This window comes from Manacus candei, unplaced genomic scaffold (genome assembly GCF_025592945.1).
Source record: "Manacus candei isolate 608988 ecotype Guabito, Panama unplaced genomic scaffold, ASM2559294v1 h1tg000089l, whole genome shotgun sequence".
In the NCBI taxonomy this organism is placed as follows: Eukaryota; Metazoa; Chordata; class Aves; order Passeriformes; family Pipridae; genus Manacus; species Manacus candei.
In genome coordinates this window covers 1,112,892-1,132,804 of record NW_026138137.1, presented here as the reverse complement: position 1 = coordinate 1,132,804, position 19,913 = coordinate 1,112,892, and the positions used below count along the sequence as shown (strand labels likewise).

General features: G+C 38.0%; 1 protein-coding gene across 2 annotated transcripts in view; it reads left to right on the top strand.

Annotated features, from left to right (window-relative positions):
• The window catches only part of DYNC2I1 (dynein 2 intermediate chain 1), a 35,232-nt gene extending 31,528 nt beyond the window's left edge, over nt 1-3,704 (top strand). For both annotated transcript variants that reach the window (XM_051812862.1, XM_051812863.1), the window contains 5 exons: nt 428-488; nt 742-838; nt 1,101-1,232; nt 2,011-2,234; nt 3,270-3,704. In XM_051812862.1, coding sequence (XP_051668822.1) covers nt 428-488; nt 742-838; nt 1,101-1,232; nt 2,011-2,234; nt 3,270-3,441 — 686 coding nt within the window. In that variant the 3' untranslated portion in view covers nt 3,442-3,704. The remainder of the gene's footprint in view (nt 1-427; nt 489-741; nt 839-1,100; nt 1,233-2,010; nt 2,235-3,269) is intronic.
• The last annotated feature ends 16,209 nt before the right edge of the window (nt 3,705-19,913 follow it).

The following is a 19,913-nucleotide window of genomic DNA, read 5'->3' as shown; positions in this document are numbered from 1 at the left end:
TTGAATTATTTATGCTATCCTCTACTAACAAGCAAAATAGACCAACTTTGTAGAAGCATTATTATGGTTTCTTGTTACTAAAATTCACTGTCAAAGATCCAAGTGACTCAAATGTACATTTTAACCGTTGCTAGAATTGGGTTTTATGGAGTGATATTGCAGGATGTTATATGCATGCTGAAAAACTAAAACAGAAATGTAATCATGTTTCCATTTCTGGCAAAAATTATAACTCTTCAGATTTGGATTCTGAAGTAAAAAGTTGTAAATGATGTAAGATTCTTACATATCAAAAACTATATCTGCAGTAAACAATTTAATTATGAAATATCCTTTTCCTTATTACCTTAGGATTTAATTTATTGATTGCACTTTTTTAATGCAAAGTGCTTAAATCAGTTTAAATAATAATGTTGTATAATTTTAGGTTTAGTTCCTGGAGGGAAAGTGAAGTTAGTACATAGCTCTACTATGGAATTGAATAGCAGGTAAGAAAACTGAGGTGTTTCAATTTTACATGTGTATCTCACAAAGCTAATTCCTCCTACACTTTATTAATTTGCTGTTATATAAGACATATTTAATATTATTTTGATTAGTTGTTTTGCAGGGTTTTTTTTAATACACATATCTTCCTAGAGCTAGTCATATATATTTTAGATCAAGGGTTTCTATATGTACTTGCACAGCTTTTGGAGACAACTTCCTGTATTAATGTCTTTTCCCTTTATGTTTTTATAGCCTTTTCCCAAAGGATATTCGCCAGAGAATGCCACAGACACTGACCATTAAATTTCTGTCTTCTAATCCTAATCATTTCATTGTTGGAACAAACATAGTGAGTAATGTGCTGAAATTCATCTGATTGTTATTTTTTGTTTTGGAAGATTCCCATTTAGTTGGAATTTCACCAGGAGGCTGTATATAAAATTTATAATTCGAGCCTATTATTAAAATCTGTTAGCTATTAAAATTTGTTAGCTAGTAAGGATCCTTTAGGTAACAGCTCTGTGGATTATTTAACTTCCTCTTGTAATACCTCTAATGCAAATTTTGGGTGGTTTTTTTTTCTTGATTAATTTTCTTTATGTTGTTCATAGGGTCTGGTAGGCCATGGTACAAGACATGGTTTAAAAGTTGTTCCAAAGCTATTCAGGCCCCAGGAGAGTGGACTCAGATCAATAAGCATCACTGCAATTGATTTCTTCCCTTTTGGAAAGCCACTATTTTTGGTATGAAAAAGTTTTAATAGAAGTTTCATTTTTTAATTACTTGCTGAGGGAGTATTTCTAATTTGACATATTTGTGATAATTGATTTACATCACTAATTCCAATCTGCCATGGAGATTTTAAATGTAAGCACTATTTGCAGAGTCACTGTAAAAATTTAATATAATTTGAAAATTCTAGGAAGTCTTCCTGATGTAGAGGTGACTCAGGATTGTAAGTAGAAGTTATTTCCTGTTTTCACAGAATATTTTCTTTTGTACATGGATTAGAGCAAACTTGTAAATGTCAGACAAATGTTATCAGAAAACACCTGGAAGCAGTGATGTCTCCCTGTCTTTGGAATTAGTTGTTTATTATGAATCAGTTTAATATTATTATACTATTAAACACAACCTGTCCTGTTGAAAGCTGTTCTTCCTTTTACAGAGGACATGTGGCACTAGGTAGACCTTGCCCCAGTTCAGACTGCTGTCACGTTGTGCTGGATGATAGTGAAGTTTGGGAACTTCACAACTTAACCCAGGATTAGTGGATACTCTAGTATGCTTACATACAGTGGTACAGAGTGACTGCTTTTGAACTCAGAATTACAAATTGATACATAAATACAACAGTTAAAATCCAGATAGTCCATAGAGTGAGATATGAGAGACATGTGCCACTTGAGGCAGATATGTGATTTTATTTATGTGCTTGATATCCTCAAGAGTTGAACAGCAGTTTTTATCTTGCTTAGTTTGTTTTGTTCCAGAAGGTATTTTTTTTTAACTGTGATATAGGTTGGCTGTTCTGATGGAAGCATTAGATTACATCAGATGACATCAGAGTATCCTGTCATGCAGTGGAATGACAGCACAAATGGCCAGCCCATTATTGCCCTGCAGTGGGCTTTAACAAGACCTGCTGTGTTCTTTGCCCTCGATGCATCATCTAATATTTACATTTGGGATCTTCTGGAAAATGATTTGTTGCCTGTGGCAAAGGAGACTATTCCATCAGAGAAGTAAGTGCATTGCATTGCTCTCTTTTTAACAAAATATTAATTTTATTACATGGGTTTTTTTCTTGACATTAAATATTTATTAGAGTTTGCTTTTCTAACTGTGTTTTGTAAACTACTGACAGTGTGGAAACAAACTATAGCAAGCTAAATTTTAGTTTATCTTTATTTACTTATTATTTTATGCAGTCTGATAAAGGAGAAGTACTGTTAGTATAAATCAAAATCAGGCATAGTGCTACCAGATGGGACAGATGTCTCTACAAGGAGCAGCTGCTGCTTATATGAAGAGAAAAATTTTGTTCCCACTAAAATCACTGGATTTTAAGTTCATTTAAGTTCAAAATAGGCAAGATGTTGGACAACATTTTAAAATGCCTTTATATGGTATGGTTACCAATCTAAAGAAATACTTTGTGATTGTTGTCACAAAGTAAACAAGAATATTTTTGCCTGGCACATATTCACCACAGAGAACACCAGGGTTGTCTCACAATGCTGTTCCTGGAGCCAGGGTAGAGACCTGGTAACCTGTAGATTGATGCACAACAGCAGCTTTGTTCAACCTCACTGAATTAAAGCATTGAAGATTCCTTCCTGATGGGTGTCCTGCTGGGGGACTCTGTCTTCCCTAGGCTTAAGTTACCCTTGGTGAATGTCTCTCCAACTGAAAGTTTCCCTTGTATCCTTGTGAGCTATAGCAAAGTGCTGCTAGTTTGGGGAGAAAATAGTACAATTTTAAAACTTGTTACACTGTGCTGGAAAATGCCATAAAACATTATTCGCTTTTACAAGCTTGAAATAATTTTCAAGTCATGATTAGAAATTGATAGTGGAATGCATGGTGGAAGACTTGCATGTTAGATTTATGTTAAATTATTGCAGCTGGTGAAAAGGTAAAGAATATGCTGGGACTTTAGCAGAAAAAAGGAATCATTTAGTTGACTGTAAGTAACCTGGTATAAACATGTTTGAAAGCACCAATTTCTGTTAATTTTGCCTCAGTTAAAAACCACTCTGCTGTTCTTCTGATTTCAGGGTTGTAGCTATGGCTCTGCTGGGAGAACCAGAAAAAGCAAATGGATTGTTGGGCATTGTGCTGGCCAAGGAACCTGGCCAGATAGACATTCAGTTTGTGAAGAAGAAGTGGGCATCACCTCAGCCTAAAGAATCTGACAAACTGCATTCTATTTTATTGCAGTCTTTTTAGAAAGAGAGTTGTACAATTTATTGCAAAATTTCTAGATTATTTTTGTCTGCAAATAAAATATTTGTAATTTTGCATTTGTATATAACTTGTATATACTTTAAAGAATATCAATACAATATTTCAATGGAAACAATATATTTTATCATAAAAATGTCAGAATAAAACTTACCATTATTGTACTCAAAAATACGATGAACTGTTTTTCATTATTGAAAGAACTCTAAATGTATTTTTTAAAAATAGTGAAAATGTATTCTTATAAATTTCATGGTTGTTTCTCATTATTCCACTCTGAACTAAATCACAGCAATCCTTTAACAAGCATAAAGTTGTGCCTCTGTACAAACTGAATGTAAGGAGATTTCCACCTCTGGGCCTTTTGAACAGTAGTGTTTGATAAAACTTTCTTATACCTACCTAAAAGTGTTATGCAAACATATCAGAATACAAATTTACATCACAAATACCTTACTTCTGTTTTTGACCCTGAAGCTTTGCAAAAGGAATACCTGAGTAACTCAGGTTCTGAGATGTATACTACCTATTTGGATCACACTATGTGAACAATATGCTTGGGAGATTTACTGACATTCCAAATCCTTTGGGATTTCTGATGTAAACCAGAAAATACTGACCTGTTTAATCCTGCAAATAATTTCCAAAGCTCTTGTACTGAGAAGAGGATCGCTGTTTATCATATGATACTAATTTCTGTACACTATTGATAAAGTTTGGATCAAAACCAAGCACTGAAAATATCTTTTGTAACCTAACAACCTCTGGTTTAAAGATCATGAGGAAAACCTTGATTAAACAAACACAGTTTCAGTGAAAAAAAGGACAATTGGAAGACAATTATTTTAGTATTTAGTGGACATATATATTTAAAATATTTATAATCTTCATATAAAGTAGACTGAAATATTTGTAAATTCGAATTAATGAACTGCAAATGTTTTTCTGTGTAAGTTGCTACTTAAATTGAGCAAACTCAAAAGTGGCCACATGATGGTGCCAAGTCACAGCAGTAAAATACATGAGTGCCTTGTGAAAACAACATCCACCACTTTGAGAGTGAGTCTGTTGTTGCCCACTGCACAAATCCACAGATGAAATGTTGGAGAAATGCATATTTCAGAAATTTTTGCAATCCTATTCCCCTGGTCAGCCATGGGAATTTTTTTTTTTTTTTAATGTGCATAAACACAAGTGACCCTTCTCGTCTTCATTGTTTGGTTTATACAGCAGTCATATACACTACAAGTTAAATTAAAATTCCTTTAGTAATCCAGATAAAGAAGAAAGGGCTGTTCCTTTTTCCAGTAAGGTAGCAGAGCATCACTACTGTAACACAGTTAAAAAGCAAACCCAAATCTCACTCTTTCCACCCCAAAGATCTGCACCATTCCTTCCCCCCAACTTATGATCAAAATTAAGTTTTGAAACTATAGTAGTCTTCTGAAAGAAATCTGTTATCTTTTCATCACTTTCATCAGGACTTCCCATCCTGAATTTTCTCTCCTGCACCCAGTTCTGTACATGGAAACTGTAAGTAAACTGTTGGGGTTTTTTCTGCCTTGTGCCACCTGGTGCAGTGGTGGTGGGTTTTTCCAATATGGAAAAAGGAAAAAATAGTTTCAGCTTTTACACACAAGTATCTGTCACTACTTTTGACTTGATGTTGATAGGGATGCTTGAATTCAAATGTCCAGGTATTTCAGGCCACTTATGCTTGTACTGCCTGGAGAGTCAGTTCCTGCACTGGGCTGATGCTTCTTGCCTAAAGGATGACTTTTCTCTCTTGAACTGCAAATTAATGTAATAATATAAGTTTAACCTGTGCTGTTATGAGAATGGGAGGAACAAAATGTGTTGAAGCTGCTCCTTTTTTGCATGCTCTCTCACTGGGTAAATGAGGGTAATGCTTCAGGCCATCTGAGCAGTTGGATGCATCGATGTCCCCGTTTTGGACCATATTTCAAGGAAGTGGGAAGTATTGGTAGGCTGCAATACAAGGAAAGCATTGCATGCATCAGGACTTATGAAGTTGTTTCAAACAAAAGGTTTAAATTTCCATCAGCTACTTCTAATGATTGTCAAGTTTATACTGTTAACATAAAGTCTTGGATTTTATGCATAAGAAAGCGACATCATTAATTAGAAATGAGACTCTGTATATGAAAGAAAGAAGTTCACTGTGTTTACATATACATATAATTTTAACCAATACCTCTGTGTGTGCACATGCACACACATTCTGTTGAATGATCTTTATATAGGACATAAACACTACCATCATGAAACATTTCAACCAGACCAAATAAACATGTTTTTTCCCACCTGTGGGCAATTTTGGAATACAAATTCTTAACAGTATGAACTGTAGCTAAAATTAACTGACCCACATAATAGAGACTTACCATTCAAATGATATAAAAGTTAAATTACTATCCACCCACATTAATAACTTTTATAATATAAAATACAATCTCCTGCTCTTCAGCCAACAAATCCTGGCACCAAGGCTGATAAATTTTAAATATGCAAAATGCCAGAAAGTTTTGGATAAACTTCTGCTTTTATTTTCCACTTCATGAAGGTGCTTTGAAAGCCTTTTCTATTTAGAACATAAATATTAATATTGTTTTCATTCAATTTTGTCATCTTACAGATGGGAAACTGAAGTTTTCAGTAGCTGAATCATAAGTTAACTGAGGAACACAATTCTTGAATCAGATGGCTGATTTCTTACAACTGTTAAGAAATGCTTTTATTAACCTGTCAGCCTACATTTGCAGCAGAGCTTGGGAGAACAGGAATAGCATGACTCTTGTTTTGTACCAGAACGTTTCTTTTTAATTGTACTGAAGGTGACTATCCTACTCAATGCAATTTTGCCTTAATTAATTATTGCTGTCATTTAGTTAAGATTGGTGAATGATCTTGTAACCTGTGGAGCATTGTAACCTCCATAGCAATGAGGGAATATTCTGCTAGCTGATTATTTTTACCAGAACTCATTTAAATCATAGAAGCTTTTTCCTAAGGAGTTGGAAAGTTCATCTAGGTCAGTTCTAGGTGTAGAAATTGGCTGGACTAAAGCAAATACTAAAGTGTCATTGAATTACACAGACTGCTGGAATAGGCCTATGTAAAATTCACTGGGAATGTAGCCAGAGTGTGGCCATCAGTTGTGAAATACAAACCAAGAAAAGCTGTGAAGATACCAGGACAGGAAAATGGCTAATGAGCCGTATTTTCATTACCAGCTTCTATTATATTCTATTTATAGACAATTGCTTGGTTTTCCATGTGTTTCTGAGCCTCCTCAGCCGAGAGGAGGAAGGCAGATGAGAGTTGTTTGATAGAATTGATGGGCTTGATTTTGAGCACAAGGAAATCTGTGCTTTTCTCTTCATATCAGTTGCTGACATACTGTGAAATACAGACTTGAATAAAAGCACCATCATTCGTACATAGAAAAATCTGTATTTTTCATGGATGAAGCTTAAACTTTTTGACACTGTGTCATTAAACTGATGGAATTTCATCTCCAAATAATTTATATCCTACTATAAATTAAAGCAGCCTAAGGGCTCTGTTTCCCAGTTACATTAGTGCAACCCAATTGAAAATAGCAGTGATACCCTATTAAAAGCAGAGGTAAAGTAATACTGTAATAACCTATACTACCCATTGACATTTAAAACATGATTATTTTTCACCTTTAGTTGAACCCTCACTACTATTGAATTAATGAAATTTTGTAATATATTTGCTGCCCTTTTCTCCCAGATGTCAAGTGGGTTTTGCTTTTAGGAGTCTGAAATATAACAGCTCCATATTAAACTAATCTCATGCACAGGTCTGACAATCTGTTGCTGCTGAACAGGTTTAATACAATAAATGAAAAGCATATAGACTATAATATTAGTCTTTTTAGTCAAGCCTTGAGGTGCTACAGTGTTCTCTAAAGAGATCTTTCCTCTTAGCCAAAAGCTCTGCTTCACCAGCTGATAATTTCACTGCTATTCCTCTTTTATCTTTTCTGTCTTGTGACCAGCAAAGTTATTCAACTCATCTAGACCACAGTTGTTGCACATCAGGATTTCATAATTTGCCTCTCACTCAAACTGCAATATTTGTTTTTTTCTCTTCCAGGAAAAAAAGAGACATAACACAGCAATTCATTAGGCACATATCTTAAGAGCCCCACTTTTAATCCACTTGGCACTTCTTAGAGAGAGAAGATGAGAGAGCTGGGTAAAAAAGTATTGCTTGGGGACATAGAGATACTCTTCCAAAGGCTTGGACAACAATCCATAAGTCTATAATCAGATATTTGCTGTAATTTTTAAATAGTAAACAGTGAACCCTTACAATAAAGATGTGAATTACCATGCCTGCACTCAGTACTGTAGATTTCCAATGCCATATCTTAAGGGCAAAGAATAAGGAGAAAAAATAAACTGTCCTCACCTAGAATAATTTTTGTCAACCATTTGGGAATCAAGTTCTATTGCACTATTGAAATAAGGGACCAAAAAAAGAGTCTTTGTCTCACAGAGCTTATATGAGGTAGGTGGAAAAGATTTTTTTTTTGATTGCTCCATTTATTTGCAATGGTAATAGGATACTCTTAATGCCCACACAGTTGAGCCAAAGGACAGGCTGATTAATACCAGAAAAGTAGGATAAAGGAAAAAATGGCTCTGAAACTGCCCTTCTAACCTTCATTTAGAAAATTAATGATTACTTACGTTACTTTTGATCTCCAGCTATTTTTCATGTTATTAAGACAGTGTCAAAGGGCCTCATTTAAAGATTAATTCAACCAAAATGATGAAATTCTTTCAGTGGGGTTTTTGGGTTGGAATGCAGGACAGAGGTTACAGAAAGACACTACATTACTGTAAATTCCCTAAATTCCCTTAGGCTTTTAGTTTATTTGCTCTGTACTTTGCAGTTTGGCAGTTCAGCAAGGTCAATTCATTGAGCACATACATTAATAATTATGTGGGTGCTGCATGAGGTCCAACTGAAAACTACCTATCCACAACCTTCAAAGACATTAAGAGTAGTTTACACTTGTTTAAGCTCTGCTTTGCATTCTTTTCATATTTTACAAAGATAAGGATTTCACAATATACCACATTTCACATCTTCGCATCCATGTCTTTAAAAACAAAAAGCTTCTTTAGTGTCTTTACTGATCTTTGAATTTTAAGGTTTTTCAAAAAAATCTACCTGCACGTGAAAATGGCCATGTTCACATAACAGGTTGATCTTACCTCATCCACGTAGGCCAATAGCAAATGCTGAAGAAAAGAAATATAAAGTAAAAGAGGAAGCATGCATTGACACTTTTCTTCCAAGTATGGTATGTCATCCAAGCTTCTGGCAATCTGTGGCATAGGAATTTTCTGACTCAGATGGTAGCAGATTGTAGTGTTTGAGAGAAAGGGAGGAATTTTTTTTCCCCAGTAATTCATCTAACAGCTTTTAAAAACTATTTTTGTTATGGCTGCAAAAATTTTGTGACAATGTATTTCAGCAAATAATTACACTGTATAAATAAATATTTCTAGTCTAAGCCTACTGACTGACCAGTTCATTGCTTATGTCCTATGTCTCATATTATCCGAAAAGGGAAATTTTGCTGGGAAATAAATAAGGAAATTATCGTTTTCCATACTACCTGTCTATTTATCACTCATCGTAGAGAAACTCTTCCAAATTTTCACCTCTGTGTTGAGGTGAGTTGTATTTAGAGCACGATTTAGGCTCCAACATCTCACTTTCAACTCCAAAGGTGTTTTCTGTAATAGCTACACCTGGGAATACCAGTAAATTGCATCAGACCCTACTCCAAGGACACTTGTTTAGATAAGGAAAGTAGATGTGTGTTGAAATTAGCCTCAAGCAGAGCCTGGGAGCCTCAGCCCTTGCACAATGTAGCTGTAGCCTATTTGACTCCAGTAAATGTCTGTAGTGGAGTAAATCATTATTCTTAAAGTGACCACTTTTTGAAGTAAGAGTCCGTATTTTGGCATAGGATCAGAGTAGTGATGTGGTAGCTCAACCAGTCTGATCTCCCCAGAGAAATGGGAAGGGTGGCTTTCATTGAGAGACTGCAGATTTCCAAAGCAGAGCAGCTGGGGCAGGACAAGCAACCACTGAAGCGAGTGGAGGGGTTTCAAGCCTTAGACAAAGAACCTGGCAAAGAACAGCTGCCCGGTGAGCCAGGGCAAACTTTGGGCCTGTAAACTCTAAATTACAGCATCCAAATCCACACACACCTCAGAGACAGACAAACTCCAGGTTCCTCTGATTCCTAATGGTTCTTCAGCAGAGCTGCACATGTACCCAGCAAGGCTCATGTGTTAAAGCATGAGGTGCTGACCCCTTCACTGACTGCTAGAAAGATTTATCATTAATTATCTTAATCAGCTGTCAGTAGGCATCTTTCAATATAAACAATGTTTGTTTGATCTGTAATATTAACATTTTGAATCCTTTAATGTGGAAATTAGACTATCAGAGTGAGTCAGGGTGTAACCCATTAGCAGCTGACAGCTATTGCTTTAAACTGTCTCTTTATCAGTTTATAAGGAAATTGTAGGAAAAAAACATTGTTTACTGATTGGTATTGATCAATATTAATCCTCAAAGTCAAAAGCTCATGGAGAATCAAGATATCATTCAATTCCTAAGACAGAACCAAAGACAACAGATAATTGTCTTGTTTTTAGAACACACTTTCAAATACACTTGTAAAATACTGACATGAGAAAGGAATATCAGAAATATCAATCAATGAAAGTTTTAAATATAAATAAAAACATGTATATATTTCTCTGCATCTAAAATTTAGACACCTCATATCTAGATTTAGGTAATTTAAAGACCTAATATAGACAAAGATGCTTAGATTTAGATCTAAAAGCTCCTTTGTAAGCAGAGACATCACCTGTTTTGTGGCCATTACTTCCTCTTGTAGGCAAGCTTGGCCTTACCAAGGAACCTCAGTCCTGAGCCAGGGACAGGCATTCCAGATGTCTCTGCCAGGCAAGAGGTGTCACTTATGCATAACAGCAAAACAAGTCAGATTTAGGATTCATCCTTCTCTTAGTTTCCTGGGATGTCCCAGGATAATGGATTCTAGGGTGATGCATTTCACAGAGGGAGAAAAATGTTTCTCCATGAAATTTCTTGGAGCTTTTTGTGGCGTGGTACGATTGACATGGTTCAAATGAAATTAAGAGAGACTGAAGCAATGCTAGTCACTGTAAATCTCTCAAATGTCTTCATCTGTGTCATCATGGATCTCAAACCTACTCTCCTCAACCCATCATCAATCTGACATAGATGGGTTTCATTATAACAGTATAATTTACATCCAGATATCAGAAAACAGAGGCAAGACACCAGGTTCTGCAACGAAAATTTCATTGCAGAAAGCTCTTGAAACTGAAGTTTCTGAAACACTGTTTTAATAGTTTCTCTGCAATGTATTCCTTAGAGATAAAATATACAAATATTGCAGTGTAGAGCAACAGACACTGCCCCAGAAGGGACTGTGCAGCTGGTCACCTCTCTGCCTTACCTTGTGCCAAATAGCAAACAGGCCGTAGGGCATCTAAAAGGCCAACAGCTGACCTAAAGAAAATCTGCAGTGTCAGGCTTATGCAGATCTGTATGTTGATACCAGAATAATTTGCAATATTTCTATAACTTGCATAATTCAGCAGCTGAGACTTTAAACACGCTCTCCCAGGGGGATCTCTGTGTCTCATGGCCAAGAATGGTCACGAAAAGTTTCTAGTTACAGTGACACAATCCAAATGAAACAGCAAGGCAAAATTGGCAGGTACACTATTTCATAAATGTCTGCCTTTAAGCAAATGTGGATTTGAAATCTTTATTTTCCTCATCGAAAACATGGATTTTGTGGAACATAACAGGGGAGGGAAGTGGTGCTGCTGTGACCCAGAAGCAGAAGAAAAAATGAGCACCAATTTGGGGTGTTTGCATTAGAATCTCACTGGAGACTAAGCACCTCATTCAGACACCTGGCTCAGCTCTCCTCTGAAAGCACTGCCTGAAATACTGCTACTTTTTGGAGGGGAATCTCAGGACACCAGGTTGGTTGCTGGGGCCACAGGTATCTGTGATGTAATTGCAGTGGCTGCTGAGGAAGCAGATGAAGACCCCAACAGTATAACAAGGATACATCTAAGGTTGTATCCTAAGGCATCTGTTCTACCTCCTTAATCCTTTCATCCCACACTGAAGGTGAAGAACAAAGCTTCCATATGGCACGGCAGGAGACAGGAAGAGAAAAAGTGCCCATGTGGCTGCGGAAGGACATCAGGATCGTAGGGATTTCCTTCTCCTTACCCTCCTCATGGGACAGAAGAATCCAGGGGAGCTGCCACTGAAGGAGGAAGGACATGAAGCTGAGGAGATCACCCATGTGCTGGTGAGGAGGAAGGAGCAAGAAGGCAAGCCAGTCCTATATGGAGAGGATACATTCATGCTGCACATTCCCTCCTCTCACACCAGACATTGCCCCTATGCTGTTAACCATCCAAACTGGAACTCACAAAACTGATGAAGCTTTTCAAATTTCTGATTTCTTCCTTTGTAGAACCAAGGCTGCCCAACCAGATCCTGCAGAGGAGAAATCAAAATGTAATTAAAAATGCAAATCTTTCTGTTGAATGATTTGTAATATCAGGCTGAGAGATCAAACAATTAAGTTCCCTTTACTCTAATAAATGCAAATGCTGGGAGACGGTGAGATCGTGTATCACAGGAGCATGAGACATCCCAAAGAGTTTTGAGTAAAGGGGAAAAAACCCAAACCAACACTCAAAGTGCCTAGAAATTGGCTTCAGAGCAACAAATGTACAAGTTGAGATCTAGTGTCAGAACCTAGAAGAAAAAGGTGCCCCCAAACCCCAGTTACAATAGTTGGGACATTTAGAGATACTAGATTATCAAAAAATAAATGCACCCAAGCAACCCACAGGTCTTAAAGTGGAATTGTTCTCATATTTTGTTTATCCGTGTCTCCTTGTTGTCACTTTGTAATGAGAAATGTGATTGTTCACCCAGCCCAGATGGATCACTGCTGGTGTGCCCTTGCCTGGGATATGTTAATGGTGACCCTAAAGTTGAAGCTCACCAGTTACAGTCCCCAAGGGATCCACATGCCTCAGCAAGTGTCTAGGGAGTCCTCAGGACCAAGAGGGTTTGAGAAGGAGCCTCTCTATGGGTACACAGCAGTGCTACCTCTACCCTGAGCTCCAGGGAAGCCTTGAGCAATTACATGTGCCTTCACAACCCCACTCTGATTCTAAGGCAGGTGCAGTGCTTCACTTGGAAATGCAGAAAAGGCTCACTGCTCCTTGAACACAAGCTCTCCTGTACTTTTCCACGACTTCATCCCTTTCCATTTAGGTATGTGCAGACTCTCAAAGCAGCTTTTGGGTATAGTAGTCCATGTTTGGTAAGTTATTTTGGGTTATCTTATTTATCGAAACTTGTCCAGAATCTAATCTACTATACTAGCAATGTAAGACATGATGGTAGTAGAGTTTAAACACTGCATTTCAGCTCAGCTTTTATTTCAGAGCCTCATATTAAATTCTGCTCCAGGTTTTTTTAAATTGTTCATATTCAGAAATTCCAAAGTATCGCCTTTAGAGGCAATGGGTCTCTGCTGTGTCTCGAAATTCAGGTCCTTCTAAGGGCTTAGCTCTTGCTGAAACTCGAACCAAGGTTATTCAAATTCTATCAGAAAAGAATTCATTAAAGCACTTCCATATTTTGTTTAACAAATGTCTTCACTCATTATTTTGCCAATCTGTCTTATCCATTGCATTCAGGGCATAGCAATACCCAACCAACCAGGCTAGTGGGTAAAATCCATCAGAAAGTTTGATGCTTGACTTAAAGATGACTATGGCTCATAAAACTCTGCTACTCTAAAAGGATTATCAGCTGCTGAAATCACTTCAAAGTAATTTTCTGTTCCAAATTAGAGTGCATCTTTGCAGTTTAATCAAGTAATTTAATTTACAGCCACACTTATTATTTATGGCTTATCATTCATATATTATAAGTAGTTTGCTGCAAACTACATTTGTAATGTTGATAGGTGCATTAACATACATAATTTAAATCAATACATTTTAAAAAACTTGAACACCCATAATGGCCTACTTAACAATCACTGTGACGCCTTTAAAATGTTTTCAGAAGCACAGGGACTGCCTCACAGGGTTTTTCCATTATGGCACATCTATCAATTTGCAATAGTAGCAATAACATCGCTTAACATTTTTGTTAAAAAAATGCTTCTAAGGTAGAATAAAAACATCAACAGAAGGAAGGAAAGAAAGGGGAAATATTTTATCCAGGTTGCTTCAAGGAGAGGCAGATATATCCAAATGTGTACTGATATACACATAGACTAAACACACTGTAGTACTGGATCACGCATAAGAACATCATGGATTTGCTAGCATTTGTTTTCCATTTGCCTTATAAACTTTTGACAACCATCTGAATGAAAGTCCTTATGTTTTCAACCCCTAGCTCAGTGACTGCCCAGCTGCCTTGCAAGGAGTTGCAGGCATCTCACTTACTATATTTAATCCTTAAACACCATGGAAACAGCTGCCTTAAAGGACTTATTCAGAACAGCACAGTCATCCCTGCTGATCGAATCCATTTTTCAATGATGACCATCCAGCTGTGAGCCCATGAAAATAATTAAGCCCAGGTGTTAGAGCAACATGACTGTGCTGCTGTAACAGGTTACACCTGTGGAAAATAAGTATGAAATACTACAAATAAGAAGAAAATAAGCATAAAATTCTACCAGTCTCTCTTCCTCTAGTTCTACATGAATGCAAAGGACAGGACAAGGTGGGAGGCACTGACAGATCAGGATCTATGGCTGTTGGTGGCCTTGAAAGACACAAGGTCTGAGAGGGGCTGGTGCTGGGCTTGGCATAATTCAGCTTTTGGTCCACTTCCTCAGCATATCATTATGGGCTGGTATCTGTTATTCTCTCATCTGGATGGCAGTTTTCTTTATTCACACTCATAGTTTTGCCTCCTTTTTTTGGTTTTGTCCCACCTTTCATTCCTCATTCCTCTTCTTGCACCAGCTCATTATGTACCACCATCCCTCCTACCAGGCTGCTCCAAACCTGGCAGTTTCCATAACATCCTCTGCCCATCCTCACAAACTAAATGAGTCCAACAACCCTGTAAGATATGGTCTGTCCCCTTCTTCCATGCAGCTACAGTGACAGTAGTCTATCTTCTCACTATTTTGGATCTTGGTTATTCGAATTCCCATTACTTTGACCTCAGTAAAAATCGATAGATGAATAAATTAAGTTGTCCTAAAAGAGGAGGAACGTTCCTGAGAATTTGGGTGATGCAACATTTTTGAGGTAAATGATTTCTAACAGTATAAAAAGGGAGAAATAAAGCAACCTGAACTTGCCATTCTGATTTTCAAATGGCAAATGGACAATTTTTGGTTTTTTCACCCCAATGAAAAGCTGTTGCTCTCAGCCTGATGTTGAATTCCGTAACAAGTGATCAGTGTTTTTGAAAACCCAGCTGTAAAGATAAGACCTCTATGTTTCCCTATGAATCCTGAGCAGATCCAGAATTTTCTAAATATTAGAGTGTTGATGCCCAATGATTCTTTGAAATTTTCATTTTTCTGACACTTTCTCATCCCCAAACACAGTATCTCACAATCTCCTTAGCACTTGTAAAATGTGACCAATAGCACATATCAGCCATGGAGACTTTAGCAATTAGTAGAAGGCACACTCTAATGCAACACATGTTATTGCTATAAGAGGGTGATGGATATGCACACCTGTCTGAAATTAGGGGGTCAAATACAGTTGTATTCTTAAAGAGAATCAGTTCTTTAAAAATAATACAGTGATAGCCTCTGGCAGAGACAGTGTCTGGAAAACCTTGAATCTTCAGCATTTTATTATATCTCAGTCTAAAATCTTTGGCTATAAAGATTTATGCTAAGAGTGCTAAAGAAAAGCTTAAGATTACTGATACCATAAATGATGGTAACAGTCTGTCTGATACAGTCAGTTGGCAGAGATTAGAAAGAGACAAAGATAAATATTGTGCTGTTCTCCAAAGTGACACTTGTTTATCTGATAGATGATAGAAGGATGAATGAAAAGGTGCAACCCTCATGTGAGGGACTGGCTTGGAGAACAAGCAGGTTGGAGCAGAAACTGGGAGCTTTTTTGCTGAGCAAAACACACATGATGTTTCATTTGTCTGATTTTTAGCTGTGACACTGATTTGCTTTGCAATGAATTAGGAACCAGAGACAGAGCCAGTCCTACTAAATTTTAGGAGAAAAAAGACATGGAAACTGAGTCCCACCTTCGTCCCACCTGGGGTTTGATGTCATGTAGTCTCTGCTGTCCTTTTAAAGCCCTAAGTACCTTTTTGCTTTTGCCCTGAGATTACAGATATCTACCTTTCAAGCATCCACACAAACTCACAAGCACCCAGCTCTGGAGTAAGAGTGATGTCTCTCCTCAGATCTTCTGATTTAAATGTGCCTCATGCCTGAAACTTTAGCTCTGGGCTAGCAATGGTGGCAGCCTTTTGCATGTGGGCCATTGAACCAAACTTGAACATGACTTCTGTTTGAAATTCATGGTGTGTCCTGTTCATTTTCTCCTACATAATGTCCAGCAGCATTGAGTGAAGGCTGGCATGGGCTGCTGCTGTACCATAGAAAGCCCCTGCTGGGATACTCCAAGCTCATGGAAATGGTAAGCAATAGGTTCCTCATGCAAAAGGCTGGCTGTTGCCAGCTCAGTCTTACAGCCTCAGGAGGTACATACATTATGGATGTCACACAGATATCATCAGGATTAAGGCTCCTTCTATAAAAAAGTCCTGTCTAACACCTCTGAGTTTGCCTGTGTTTGCATCATTTCCATGTATTGAAATGCTAATAAAAGATCAAAAGCATCGGGATGGCTGTAAAAGGTAAAGAAGTCCCACAGTCTAATGTCTTATCAGTGCTGCAGCTCTTTTTGACCTTTTCTCACTCAATTTGCATAGAAGCACCTACTGGTACTACATTACCCACCTGGGCATCCTTGGATGATGGACCATGCCAGTTTTGCCTGCATGTCCATTCATAGGAAGGATGTAAAGCTTTGGATGTAAGGCTATGGAAATACCTTTTTTATTAACTCAACCCCAGTTCCCTTGCCATCCTTTCTTCTCTATTCCTGCAGGATTTTCAGAGACAAGAGACAGTCACAGGGATTTTCATTTCATTTTCTTTGATCAGTTTTGTTTGGGCAAAGAGAGAAGCCAAACTGAGGTAATCACTTCAGCTTTCTATCTGTGAGAAAGGAGAAAAAATATAATCAAAGAGCAAATGCACAGTCTTGACCAGGAGATAGACACTTACTGGTGATAGGAGCAATCAAATAATACTTTGTGAGCTGTTGGAGATAAATATTCCAGTAAAAAATGTAAGGAACAAGTTCAATTGCAGGGCACATGAAACTTCACAGGAAAACCTGAGTCCTGACAGGCATTAAATAAGTTAAAATCGAAGTTGGCACATGTCTGTGTGCTTGGATCAAATTAATTTCTTGAGATATCAAGAGTAAAGAAAACCTAATCAACAATCCTTCATAAAGACAGTTTGTGCTTATATGTCCCAGCTATTAAGGTTCCTGGAAAGATGAATTGTAAGTATGTATTGTGGGGAAAGCTGGAACTGTGGGAAAAGTGCATACTGTGGTGTGTGTGTCCTTATGGGTGGAGGGCAGCTTCCCAGGCTCAGCTATTGCTGTGTAAAAGACAGTGTGTGCCTAGTGAGGGCCAGAAAGGAGGTAAGAAGGGACTATGGAAGCAGCTCAGAGGGAGCTGAAGAGCAGTGCTTCCCTGGACAGCAATGAGAGTTCAGCAAAGGAAGGGACATCATCTATTCAAATGCACCAGGCCTGGCTTACCCTGGTACTCATGACCTGCTTTTAATGTCAAGATTGTTAAAGAATGCTTTTATCCCTTATCTGCTCTCACAGCAAACCTGCCTTTATCTCCTGGGGCCAGCACTGGTTCAGCCATCGGAGAACACAGAGGGGAAGAGCCACACGCAGGAAAATTCCCCTTGGATGGGTGTCCTCCTCCTCCCATCCTCTGCGGGTGGAGCACAGGGGGAGGAGCAGCACACGCAGGTGGAGAGGGGCTATTCACTGTCTGATTTCATACCTGTGTCTTGCTTCATCTGCAATCCCAGATGGGCAGCCTTTGTGCTTCCCTTTTTCTGATGACAGCTGCTCTTTCTTTGCACTCGCCTACCTAGTAAACTGTGATTAAGGATCTTTTATCTCCAAAAATTGTGTCACCGTCATGAATAACTGGAATAATGGAGAGCAATTAATTGTGCTGAAACCCACACTCCAAAATGTCTGAAGTAATTAAACGTGTTGTTATGATGAAATTACCTCAAAATATTTTCAATACTATGCAAGCTGACTTGAGGAGGAAGGAAGCTGGTTGACAGTGCTCATTAATGTTTATTATGTGCTTTTCAAATGCTCGAGAATGGAGGTGTTTCGAGGGGGTGGAGGGGCCAGCATGATGCCTGCTGGCAGAGAAGCCATTCTCTGGGAGTGGATGGATGCCAGCTCCCGTGGTGCCTCCTGCAGTGACTTCGCTTGGATTATTGCCATCTATTTCTGTTTTAGCAAGAGTGAGCACTGAGTGCAGCTCTGGAGCAGCCACTGACAACAGAACCAGCTGAACACATTTATAATTCAATATTTAAGACAACTATCTTTCATTTAATGACCTTGAGACTGAAAAAAAATTGTGATAAATTGGAGAGAGACAGAAAAAAGTATTTTCCCTGAGCATGGGTAAACAGAAGAGATGGGCAGGTGAAAATAGGTAGGAATTTCAAAAGCATTTCAGTGAATTTTATCTATTTTAAAAGTGCCACCAGTGCTTAGAATATCATGAGAGGTGTGCAGACCTGTCAAGTTGCCAACAGTCACCTAACAGTATTTTCTACTGGACCTGTACAACTCACTCTTTTTGGTTCCTCTTCAAGTTTCACTTTCAAAGCTTGTAAAATGCTGTTGTGTCATGTCTAGGCTGCACCTATCTCATGTGAAATCTGTCTGGCATTTGAAACAAGGAGTTTATAGCTGTAGGTTTTTTAAGGGAAGGAACTGCAGGGACTGTAGTGTCCACTGACATCAGCAAAACTCTAAATGGGTGCAGTCACTTTGGCCCAAAGCTTAGTGTGGGGGAGGCACCACTCATCCCTCGCCCTCCTGCAAAGCCAAATATTGTTAAAACATGGAAAAAAGAAGTATTTGATTTATGGTAGGAGAGCTGAATTTTGAGATTGGCTCTCCCTTACCCACATCATCCCTGCACCAGCCTTTCATACTTACGTGTCAGAGACTGAAGGGTACAGGACTTTCCTCTGAGCATCATAACCACAGGGAGAGACTATATGCCAAAGTGAACCAAATCCCAGAGGCTGGTGTCTGTTATATGGGTTGTGTCTGAAGATATCACTATAAATAAGGGGGAAAAAAAGGGGGAAAAAATGCATGCATAAATGATAATAATCTTAAATAAATGGTAATATTCTACAATATATATTGCTGATATTTTGATAAGTTAAAAGTTACTGTTCAATTTATAATGCATACACTTCATCATGCCCTGCTCCTCCAAATAACTAAATAGAACAAACTATTTTTCTGCTGCCTAATATAGAACAGAAAGGGGGCAGTCAGGACTAAGGAGAAGAAATTTAGCTCTTTGAAACATTCTATTTAAAATGTTTTTGAAATTGAAATGCTCTAGCTATTTTATTTTATTTTTAAAATATTTTATTTTATTATATTTTTAATAATGAGAACACTCTTTATGTCTGTTTCTAAAAATAAATGTGTTGATGCAAACACTACCAGGTGTAAGCTGGAAGGCTGCCTTGTTCTCAGTCCCTGTGAGTCCCAGATGAGAGTTCTGGACTCCTTCCAGGCTACTGTATATTGTACCTGAGTGATGGTGGCTGCTCCAGCAGCAAAGGCATTATTTATAGCTACGTGCAGATTTCCAGATGGGTCTGGAGGGTAAACAGCAGCAGTAGTTATACTTGGATTGTCTAAAATAGTACTTTTTAGCTTATGATCCTTGAGAAGTGTGTGGTGTGGATTTGGGAGGTAAAGGGCTCGTTTTGGGGTGAGCAATGAAGAGATCATAACACAATTTCCTTGACTTGTATCACTTGCTCATAGGTGGCACCGTGACACTTGGAGCTGCTCCACTGTGGGGTGGAACAAACCACTGCAAAAAAGACCTTTACAGCAGACACATACTGATCCTATCAAGTGAAGCGAGGAAGGGAG